General features: G+C 38.6%; 1 protein-coding gene across 1 annotated transcript; it reads right to left on the reverse strand.

The window, feature by feature from the left end:
* Nucleotides 1–6,654: 6,654 nt before the first annotated feature.
* On the reverse strand, nt 6,655–10,995 carry irx2a (iroquois homeobox 2a). The gene is made up of 5 exons (XM_079469943.1): nt 10,534–10,995; nt 8,979–9,381; nt 7,976–8,638; nt 7,567–7,636; nt 6,655–7,306 (listed from the first exon to the last, which is right to left on the reverse strand). The coding sequence occupies exons 1-4, from the start codon at nt 10,750–10,752 to the stop codon at nt 7,587–7,589; spliced, it is 1,335 nt and encodes a 444-aa protein (XP_079326069.1). The 5' UTR covers nt 10,753–10,995; the 3' UTR covers nt 6,655–7,306; nt 7,567–7,586.
* Between the last annotated feature and the right edge of the window lie 1,299 nt (nt 10,996–12,294).

Here is a 12,294-nt window from a genome sequence, read left to right on the forward strand (position 1 = left end):
TTTGCTGGCAAAGGGTTAATGCTCTGAGCTTTGGTGTGGACTGATATGCGTGTATGTTTATGTGAATGTGTGTGGACACGATGACGTAAATGTGTCACAAACATGTTGTAATTGACACTCAAATTGAAAGTTTGCTTTCCTTCAGTTATTGATTGACGAATTACTGTTGGTTTCAGCTTGTGATGACATGCTCGCTGACCATCTAACATGGAACAAGAACTAATCTGCCAGCTCCAATCTTATATATTTGAAGGAAATCATAACTTTTTGAGGTGACACGAAGCAAAAGAAAAATGTTCGGAGAACTTTCGTGAACAGAATTATAAATTCTAAATAAGCGTTGATTGTTTCTGGATAGACGTCCACGCACGTTTCTTTCTATTTATCTGTGTTGTCTGCTTTTTCTGCACTGGTCTGTTATTGTGGAATAACGTATTTCAGATAAACCTGCCCGTAAATGACACGTGAAAACAAATCAGATTATTGTTCCTCTGGTCTTTCTGTTTTAAGTGTGTGGTTCTTGGCCAGAATAAGCTGCATTGTGGAACCGTATGTCGTCGGACTAGCAGAGATCAAAGCTTTCAACTGTACAGCTGCAGCGATTCACAGATGCATTTTGACAATAAGAAAATTTTAAAATTAAAGAAGAACCCTGGAGTTACATTTTTATTCTTTCCCATAATGCATTGCAAATACTCCATAGCAGTAGCTTTCATCCTCGCATCTGTGATAATTAGTCTTGAAAAACTGCCCTTTAAATATACTTAAGACAAAAGTAAATTGTTTAGCCATATAAAGGATCCTTGGCTAATAGCTAGTGTTTTCAGTATAAGTGTGCTTCATAGGGAATTAATCTGCACATTTTTTCAGCACCATTACTGTTATAAGTGGACCAAAAACTAGTGTATCCTTAATTAGATATGCAGATTAACCTTTTGAAGTGCTTCATCGTTTTATAATCCTATCAAGAGAATCAGTTGCCTCCTTGTATCTCGTACTTGAGTTGCACTCTATAATCACAATTCGTTTTGGATAACTTAATTTCGCACTTAAATAATGTCTCTTGATACTTTTTTCACAGGCACGTCCAATGTAATTGAGAATAATTGTTGCGAGGACGTTCAGACAATAAGCATGATGAGAGTGCAGATTTATTTAGCTTGTGTTAGCATGGATGCACTGCCAACTATACAACAGACCAAAGTAAACACTGCTTTCAGCTGTTTTAAGCTTCTCTGCTTTGTATTATATCAGCTTTAGAGGGTTTCTGAGGAAAAGAGCTGAGGCTGAACTCCTGACATTTCCACTGCTAAAATATGCTAAATCATGAGAGAAAATGTATATTCTCAAACCCTGTTGAGGAAGTATTTTGGGCGTACGCTATTTTAAACCTGCCAGTTACACATATTTACACATATTCACACAAAGCAGAGGCTCGGCTGGCCGCAGTTGTTGGCACCCCACTTGTCAATCTTTACAACAGCTCACCACATACCATTTGTCTTTCAATTGACCTCAACCAAAATATAAATAGAGCACAGAGACAGAAGATCAATGTCTGTTGTGTTTTTCTTCGTTTTCTGAAATGTCAGGAAGCACTGTTTTTATCTGGCAAAGACTAACTCTTGCATGATGTGGCTAACCAAGAATGATTGAACATCAGTGATTGAAACTTAATTATTTAACAGTAAATTACAATTCTGACATTAACAGAAAGAGATAACCTCAAAACATTTCAACCAGGTAAGTGTCAGGACATCGTCGATTGCTTGTTACTTTACTGGATAACCCTAGCCAATGTGAAATCTCATTGGCCCAAAATCGTACTCAATAACTCAACATCAAACATTAATAATTCTGTTTGGCTGTGGTTGTCACGGCAAGCTGAAAACACTTCGCATCAATTTTATATTAGCTTTCTGAGAGAAAAATGAAACCTCACTTTTGCTAAGTTTTGTCTTGATGTAACAAACACCCATCAAAAACATGTTGGCTTTTTCAGGTGTATGGAGCATAGCCTTGTTTCACAACCATGACGATGTGTCACATTAAACAGCTTGGAGAGTTTTCTCTGCGGCTTGGCTTTCCCAAGGTAGAGAAGCGATTTAAAGGCGGCCACTGTTAATTAGCTGATAATCCTGACAGATAGCATTTAACGTGGAAATCTGGCAACCCCAGCTCAAGGGAGGACATGGGAGGAAAAGCTATGAAACTAATGTCATGCTCATTTTAAATACAGCACAACACAATTGAAAGAGAAAGCGTGACTTTAATTTCTTCTCATGCACCTGCTGATCTCTCTCTCTGGAGTTTGTCATAGATCTGATCTGACCTGCCTCTGTCCAGATGCCACAGCTGAGACCACAGAACAACTGTGTGTGACTCTTCTAAAATATTAACAGACCCTTTCACTAAAACAATATTTAGAAAATGAATCTAACTTTTTCTAGAGTATGCAAATTCATGACATGTAAACAATACAGAATCATATTAAATGAGGGGTTCTCAATGATCTTTAGAATCAAAATATCTATGACAATAAAGTGGAATTCCACAAGGGCTTAAATTGAAAATAATGCACTTTATTGGGTTGGATAACTCTGTAGATAAAACTCTGGTGAGATTAAACCTTACATAAAACGATAACCCTGAATAAAACGCCTTGGTGAATCCCATTGACAGAGGGGTCTTCTGGGCATTGCATTTTTCCGCATTAAAAGAATGGCAGGTTGCGAAAGTCCACATCCCGAGACTTGTCAAAACCTGACTAAACTGTGTAAACTTCAGTGTAAGCAAACTCACCGAGAACTTCACAGGGTCAACAATCCTGTGGGGATTTGGCTTGCGAGATGCTACCAGATAGATCCTAATCTTCCAGTTGCATTCAGGGCTGCTATATTTGTCTGGGGGAAGCATTGGCATTGGTGAACTCTACGAGGGAGGGGATAGAGGGTTAATGCCGCCCTGATCCCCTAGGAGAGTATTGGCTTCCAGGGGAGCCACAAGCAGCCGGGCAGCAGCCGGGCGAGATCCAGTGCCTTAGCCCCGCACAACACGAGAAAAACTAGCAAGAGTAATTTGAGCTAATGACTTAGCGGCGAGCTGTGGCCTGACCCTGAGCTCGGCTGGAGCAGATGCTATCAACCGAACACGGCCCTCTAAAACAAAAAACCTTTCTGGTTGCCCCCGTCTCAGCCTTTTGCCGACGAACCTGGAGTTAAGGCCAGCTAGTCCATTAGCATTCCAGCAAGGCCTTGCTAAACAGAATTTTAATCAGCATTGATATTGGTGGGGCTTCGTTTAATGCTCTTGCTTGGCTAATGGCCGCTGTCCACAGCGTTCTCTCGCACACACGGGGCTCTTCGGGGATATTGTGTTTGTCTGCAAGGCACGACAGTATTGTAAAGTGCGATGCAAAGGAGGGACAGGTGGAAAAGCGAGGAGGGCAAGGATGGGAAGTGCGTACGTGGATAGGTTATTTAAAACTTTAGCCCCAGTCCATTTGGTGCTAATGGGGACTAAATGTTTGTGTAAGTTCACGAGAGCTTGCTCATTAACACAGGCATCTCACTTGAGTTATATCTCAGTGTTAACAGAGAGAAACATGTGATGCGAGAGATCAGGTGAGATCAGGCGTATGAGATCACATCAGATCACGGGATCGTATTCATTCTATCTGGTTAAAGAGTCTGACGGCGGTAAATACGATATGCTCGCATGAAAGAAACATTGATTGCGTTGACTGATGAAAATGCTCATAATCGCTAATGTCCACAGACCGACCAGGAAGTATAGCCTCTGAATATTATAATTGGACTACATTGGTTGCAGATTTTTTACATTTTTGTTACAGTTGCAGAAAATGTAATATCTTTCAGTTATGTTGGTTATAAAATATAAAATGCTTTGATTTAAATGTCTGATTTATTCATTTGTTTGCTGTTTTACAAAGGTATTTTAGATTAATAGCACATTTGCATTTGGAACTAGTAGCAGCACATCCAGAAGTATCAGCTTTCCATAACTGTCACAGTAATTTAGTTTTTCCATGCCTTTTATGATTGACTTTATCTTTAAATGCTTGTAATTATATTTGTATTCAGCAATTTTACCATTGTACGTTTTAATTAAAAGAACGTGAGAGACAGCGAGTGAGAATATTTAAACAAATTCGGTTACATTTCTTAATAGTGCAAAGAGTGAGATATTAAAAAATAGCATTCCCCAGGCCTGCCCTCATCTGCTGCAGTACTGAGCCCTCCACACCCTAATTAAACTCTCCACCAATATTTTTCTTTCTTCTCCCTCTGCTTTCCTTGTCATTTTGCCACTATTTCAGCCCGGTCAACCCCCCTTGATCATTTATGAAAAACCTTTTCATGCACAAGCAACACAAACGTTTAATACATTTCCATGCAAAAAATATACTTTTTTAAAGAAAACCTTGACTTTTCAGGAGACCTTGATAAATACCGTATGAGCTGCCAAAAGTGACAAACACATTTGCCACCACGTGTTAACAGTTAAGGTAAACATGAAACAATTGAAAGATTAATTTAATATTACACTTCAGTGCTCAAGGAAAACACCAGTTACTGAAGCAACTTCCCTGAACAACATATAACTTTAGATTGAATATATACTTTACTTGACCTGTCTTGAACTATATAGTCAGTTAGAGGCTTAATGCTTACCCGAGGGGTCTAATGATGTTATTTAGAGTCTTTTGTGGACAAACTCTCTCTCTCCAGCCTTGATCAGTCTAATGGGAGGACATCTTCTATGACACCTTTATGAAAGAACAGACCCAAGACTCACTTTTAGAGCCTCCGAGACCTTGATGTATCTTATTAAACCCACATGTAGTCGATTTGTTGATACTTTTTTCTCTCCTTTCCTGAACCGCAATGTTATTTATGGCCTGACTCTAATGGTAGATTAAAGTTGTAAAGATAAACGGTGCAGAATAGAGGGAGGCCATTAGAGACTGCTTTCTGAAAGTGTCTTAATGTGCTTGCCCTCTCCACTTGGATTCACTGAACTATGCGGGTTCAGCATATGTGCTGCGCACGCAGGGGCACATTTGCGCACAGATACTGAGAGACCATTTTCCTTCATTAACTCTAAGATAAAAACAGCTCTCAGGGATCTTTATTCATTAACGTATTTTTTTGTTTATTTATTTTCTGACTAATCTAAACTCATAAGTTTCTATACGTCCGTGTGGTCTCAGGTTTAAGAAATGAAAGAAAAATGTTATCTACTAATATTATGAACAAATGACTGTACAAATTAAATATTTAATATGCTGACTAAAATACTGATTTAAATGAATACAATAAATCGGTACATATAAACAAATCTAAACTGCGCAAACTATGCGCCTAAATCAATGCGAGCTGCTGTCTTATAAGTAATGCGCTCTTTTTCCTCACCTTTACCTGATCCCAATCAAACGGAGGTGGCTGAACTTCTTTGATGTTTTCAGAGGCTGTTTCACAGAAACAATAACTCTTTTTATTGAGAACAAATGTTGACATTTGAAGGGAGTATGAATGGAAACCGCCTGTGGTGCCATTTTGACAACAGTGCTCGATTCCCTTGGGATCCCACCTGAGATTAAAGCCTGCATTTCAATAAATCACCTCGAATAATGAAGTCTTTCGCTCAGACCCGTAACGCATAAAACCCAGACGTTATATTGCGGTGAAAAGTGACCGAAATCATAATAGTACTGCCAATCGGCATTTAAACACGTCATTAAATAGCCTAAACGTAAAACATTACAAAATAATAATAATACAAATGATACCACTGATGTTTGTAATGGTTTTAAAATACGAAAGGAAGGCTACGGGTAACCTGGAGCATCTAAAATAAAAGATATTTACAAAAAGAAACGTTTAGCCCACTTGCAAGCCTGTTATGATTTTAATGTTATTATTATTATTATTAGGCTATCACTGTTGTTGTGAATAGTATTATTTTTGTTTGTAAATAATTTATTTGTATAATTATCGTTTTATTCTGTTGGCCTACAATTTTGTAATATGACTACAGGTTATTATTTTGAGTTTTTTTTCTCTAGTTTAAGGTCGTCAACGTGAACACACAGCGAGTAATAAACTGTTTAACTAACGCCTTTAAATTTTAACGGAGTGGCCCGCATAGAGACGTCATTCCCATCACACACGCACACGGGCCACATTGGAGCTGGCAGATGTTTAGACACGATTTTATGGATCGTTCACTATCGGTCTATAATGAAGCCCGACTGACCATCTTAAAACCCCGCCGGGAGCTCATAACGCTTCCTTTCCAGCCCTGTATTCATCATGCTAAAAAATAGATGAAGGGCTGGATTATAAGAAGCCTCTATTATTCACCGCTATCAAGACCACGCTCAGCATTCAGGGCTGATATTCAGAGACACTAGATTAAAGAAATATAAGCACGAGAGAAAATAATAAATATTGCCTAAACCTATTCAAATTGCTTCATCGATCAACATGAAATCTACATTTACAAACTGCAATTTTATGATCTGTATGTTTTTGTGATCACATAAGATCAATTGGCATTGTGTGTAATAATGTATTAAGTTATCGATTTGAAAAAAAGAAAATGAATCATTGAACTTCTAAAAACAGGCCACTTGAAATGATGCCAGTGCACACTAGCGCATTTTATTTACAATCAGATATATAAATTAGTAAAAGTCTCCTCGTTCACAACAATGTGTAACTTCGGCTTTTTTAAATAAAAACCAATCATGATTTATTTACAAAACAATATTCAGTTACCATTGCAATACAACTTGCATAAATTATAGGCTGTCGCCGGTATTACAAAAATAAATATCAAATGTATTCCACTCTTAGTCAAGTTTATACCAGTCCCGAGTTCTCGTTTACACCTCACACCTCTGTAGCAGATAAAGTCTCGTAGGAGGGCTATAATTTCCCACACGTACACAACTGGTGGCAATGAAGCTATATAAGGATCCTGAGAAATATGTTTCCTCATTGAAAAGTCACATATGTTGAGAATAAACGAACTTGGTCAATAAATGAATAGTTCATCCATTTCAAATTCACTTTTGTGCCTTAATATTTTCGGCCTTCCTTGAAAGTTTCTTGTCTTTTCCACGTTTCTTAAGTTTTAGGGTTATAGTGTCTATAGGCAGGTGCTCTGTAGTCCGTGGGTGTACAGGGGCACACAAAAGCATCCGCGTAAAGTTTAAAACAGCTTGGGGAGAGAGAGGAGATGGCTTGTTCGCTTTGTTCAAAGCAATTGTGACACCTACCTGTGAACCAAGGAAACAAAACCTCATCAGTCGATTTTCCATAAAAACAAAAACAATAAAAATAAATGATAAATCTAGCAATGTATAGAATTTAGAAAGGCCCAATTGTTAAACAACAACTAGCCGTGTGCTGCAAGGCCTCATATTACACTCAACATACCAGGAAGTGGTATTTTGAAACATTGCATTGTTATGATCAAAATGTCTATCGATAATATGTATCTTAACCTGCGCCGTGTGTGCTCAAAGGAATAACTTACTTGAAAAATCTTCCTCGTATTTAACTCGAGAGGTAAGACTGGGTTCTTACTGTGAACACCTCAGGAGAGTCTGTAGGAGATATAAAGCTGTTTAAAAAATGGAATAAACTACATTGATTTGACAGATGAATAAGTATGCTTGAATATTGCGTTCAATCATAAATAAAAGAGACGATAAATAAAAACAAAACTCGCTATCAAACATTAAACGAAAAAAAAACGTTTTGACAAAAATGTAAAAATACACGTCATGTAATAAACAAATTGTTAAATCTTAAAATAAATTGATCATATGAAATGTGTGTAATTTATTAACATTTTGACGTTATATAGCTTTCACCTTAAATACATTTTGCATGCTTACTAAATTGAGGTAGCTAAGATCCACTTCATTACACCCTTCACGCACCTTTTTTGGATTCCGCATTGGAGGCCCTGAAATGTTGTTCAGTCTGATTTGGATTAGTCTTAAATAGGGGGTCGTCACTTTGTTTGTGCAGAAGTCTCTCACCAGCTGAATTATAGCGCAGAATCCCTTGACCCTGCAGTGGACTAAAGTTGCCATAGTTTGCGTAATTACTATAAAACGGAGAGGTATAATATAGAGGTCTTCCTAAAATGGAAGTGGCGGGGTACACTGCGCCCGCCGGGGATGCACTGGGCGCCGTAGAGGTCAAAAGGCCAACGCCAGGGGAGCAATTCTGCCCCAAGTGATGCTGCTGCTGCTTTGGGTCCGAAGTGGCGATTTCGGCTAATGACCATAGTTTAGGTTTGACAGTTTGGTTTTGACTGTCCAGGCAAGTTTTGTTGCTGTTGTTTCGTGCGTCCTCCCGTTGGTGGTGGGTCAGCAGAGGGGCCTCCACTCCAGTCAGAGGAGAGGGTGTCACCGGTTTGGGTGACGGACCTCTTTGCCTCTCCTCGTGGCTCGTGTTTAGATCACTCGCGTCGCACTTGTCCTTGGTATCAGGTCCAGAATCACAAACCAGGTCCCCGTTCCTACACGTGACCTTCTCTCCGTCCGATTCCACCGAACAGGAGTGATCTGTCAGGGCGTCTACGTGCAAACTGATGCCTGTATCAAAATAAACACAGCAATGAGTGTTTGTTGTCAAAATGTTGTTGAGTGGGGAAAATATACAAAACAGATGAATTCTCTCTAACTGCATCTAGTTATATTATTAATTGATTTGATAAAAATGATAATGCGGGCTTATAATGTGGGCGTAATAAATATGTACAATTTATCATTACAGCAAATTCAATATATTTGTATAAATAAGGTTAATACGATAACAACCATAAAATAGACTTCACAACATTTTATACAATCATCAAAAGCCCGTGTAGCAATAAAAAACATACAAAAACAGCGTGCAGATATTATGTAAATTATCATGTGAATTAAAAAATACCTTCATCGTCGGCCGACGCCTCGCTGTTGTCCATGTTTTTATCCGTGCGTTCATCTTTTCGATCTCCCTCCGCGTCATCCTCATCCTCATCTTCACTTTTATTCCGAGGTGCCCATGTCATCTTATTTTCTTTTTTGAGTCTCCGTCTGGCATTGGCGAACCAAGTCGACACTTGTGTGAGGGTCATTTTGGTAATAATGGCCAGCATGATTTTTTCTCCTTTCGTAGGATAGGGATTTTTCCTGTGTTCCTGCAGCCACGCTTTTAATGTTGCTGTCGCGTCACGCGTGGCGTTTTTTCGGTAAGCTGGATCATTGAGCTGGTACGGGTAGCCGGGACTCCCGTAAGGATGATAACTTATCGCTCCTGCCATCCCCGTCGTGTGCGCGTCATACGGAGAGCCCTTTAAAAACAACATTTTGTACAGTGTCACGAACTGTAATTAAACTTCAAAATAACTTTTATGGCTGCGTCTAGAATACGCTGTATAATGCTTATCTAAATAATAATTCATTTTTCTCGTAAATAAATACACCCTCTCTATATTAAAAACAGCTCAATAAATGTTCGTATCATTTTAACTTTTTTAAAATAAAAATGAACGAATGATCTGTTCAGCATCGTGCTGTACAATGTAAATGTTATTAATTAAAGTTATTATAAAGTGTAGCGAAAATATATAAAGCTTATAATAAATAAGCCAATAAACAATGATTAATCCTTCATGCAATTAACAGAATGCACAATTACATAGGACTGGGGTGGATAACAGATAATGGGTAATTGCAGCCATTTTGCATAATCACCAGGCTTCCTACCCCAGTGCTCTTTCAGTGCAAGTGTATTTTGTCAGAAGCATATCAGTGAACCACAGCATTACAAATCCTATTAGAAAATCAGTGGATATGGACCATTTTAAGCGTTTTCATGTGCCATGTCATTAGCATTGCAATTCATCTGTTCACGATTAAATGACGCCTATTTAACTGCACGTCATTTCCGAATCTTAACCGAATAAAAATAATAATAATAATATTTACGCACCAACTCAAGGAGCGTGACCGCGCTTTTGCAAATAAATGATCAACAATGATTTTCATATAGTCAAACGGAGGAGGCCTATAGCCCGAATATCGTAAAAGTAAACTTAGAAAAAAAGTAAAGAAGTGGGCCCCAGACATTCACACTCTTAATATTGCTTCGTATAAATAAGAACACGTTTGATATTTTAAATCGAACAAAATTCATTCGTTTTTTAGATAAAACGACTTTGCGTGTGTATTGTTTGGTTTCATTCGTTTTTCAGAATGACAAAATTGTATCTATCGACTATTGTGGTTTCCAACGATGCAACACCAAGCCCAAGTGCATTGCATTTGTATTCATGACCAGCAAACGCTTTCCCTTTGAAACACACACGCAAGAACTCCCTAACCCCCAACTATAACTATATCCCTTCAGCAAAACCATCATATCATGCAATATTCATGCACACCGATCAAGAACAATGACTTCCGAATAGCGATTGCTTTATATCCATAACAGGACTATTTACCATGTAGGACGGGAATCCCGTTGCCGGATCTGTTGAATAGGACAGAGGACTGGAGAATCCATTGGCGGAGGCTGTGAACGCAGCTGATCCGGGGTACGGGCTGAACGCTGAACCGGAGGAGGACCGGGCCAGCTCCTCGCTCCTCGGGGCGGCCAGCGGACAGGAGTAAAGCGCAAGAGAGCCCGGGGGCTGGTAGAGGTAACCCTGAGGATAGGACATTATTATATAAAGACTCGACTGTTCTCTCCAGAAAAGGAAAGCAGGAGGACGGGTTTTAAACAACGGATTCAGCGCATCCAACAATCGACCGGAGGGATAAACTAATAAAAGAAAATAAATAAAGGCGCAAAAGGAGAGATCAGCGGTGTGCCGTCATGAAGATCCCCTAGCGTCCGTTTGTTTTTAGTGCTCGGGAGTGTAGAGTGAAGAGTTGCTGGAAGGAGCAGCCGAGTTTCTGAGAGCATTGGAGAAACGGGGGCTGTCAATCACTGCTCATCTGAATATTCAGTCCCCGCCTCCTCTCTCGCGCTGTGAAATGCTATTCCGGAACAAAACCGGCACAGAAAGCAGAGCGCGCGTTGTCGTCGTCGCCTTTTCGCCGTTTCTCTATTGCATTTCCCTTTTCTTTTTGATATATTTAATTAAACGTTCACGTAATCGCTGATGGATAACATGATATCACATGTCAGTTCTTCCCCCCAATAAAACTGTAGACCTATTTATTTTAAGGCATCGATCACACTGTATTTCATTAATAGCCTAAACGTGTATTTGCATCATTTTACTTATATGCATTGTATTCAAATTATGTTCGTGGTGCGCCTTTTAATTCCACAATTCCCAAATGCTAGTGTAGGCATAGCAACATACAATGTTTAATTTTGATTTGCATTTTTTAAACGAAGGAAAACTTGGAACAATTGCACGACGTATTCAATGGGTCACGCTGTTCCTGAAGTGTTTTTTTGCTCTTGTATTAATTGTTAAACTGTGAGAGGAGCAGTGCACGCACAGGCCGGTGGGAGGTGTGAGTTTTCTTCTACGTGGACCATATTATTATTTCTCTAATCGCAGGAGGTCTTCCGTCTTGACAGCAGGAGTTGGTCTCCGAGTGTTCCAGCATACTTGTAACATTTATTTAAACATCATTTAGCAGGATTACACACGCGCATAATGGGTCTTTGCACGAATCCGCAAGAACATGAAAATAATATCTGAAGTGCAATAATTATTTCTGTGAACGACAGAAGGAAAAAATTGATACATTACATGTGGAACGGTTTTGCACATGTTTTTTTAAATTTGAGTTTTTATTATTTTATTAGATATCATTTTATTAGGTTTTCTTTTATTTTAATGACTCAATGCAAAACCACCGGTGAATAAATGCATCCGTGAAATATTTGTAAATATAAATACTATTATTATATATAAGGGTAAATTGACAGTTTTGTATTATCCATTCAGATTTCCAAGAATGTACATTTTCTTCAATAACAAACTACCGATCTGTATTAAATTAAAGTGACATATGCAAATGGTAATTTGACAGTATTTCGCAGCAAAACCTGTGCAATACTAATGTCTTTATTTTATTTCAGGTTTTACAAATATCCACGGAAATCCTTAAGTTTAATTCAAATAATGTTTAACCCATGGCATATCCTCAAGAAATGTTAAACAAATGCAGAAGAAGTGAGAAATAGCCTTCTATTTGTGCGACACGTCATTATTACTTAAATATCTCAATAATAGAATTAG

Source organism: Barbatula barbatula (assembly GCF_947034865.1).
Source record: "Barbatula barbatula genome assembly, chromosome: 12".
NCBI classification, from domain to species: domain Eukaryota; kingdom Metazoa; phylum Chordata; class Actinopteri; order Cypriniformes; family Nemacheilidae; genus Barbatula; species Barbatula barbatula.

Coding starts and splice junctions, on each gene's coding strand:
- irx2a (XM_079469943.1), bottom strand. CDS start 10,752: ATGTCCTATCCTCAGGGTTACCTCTACCAGCCCCCGGGCTCTCTTGCG. Junction 9,382..10,533: donor CGGGATTCCCGTCCTACATG/GTAAATAGTCCT, acceptor TTGTTTTTAAAG/GGCTCTCCGTATGACGCGCA. Junction 8,639..8,978: donor GGCGTCGGCCGACGATGAAG/GTATTTTTTAAT, acceptor ATTTTGATACAG/GCATCAGTTTGCACGTAGAC.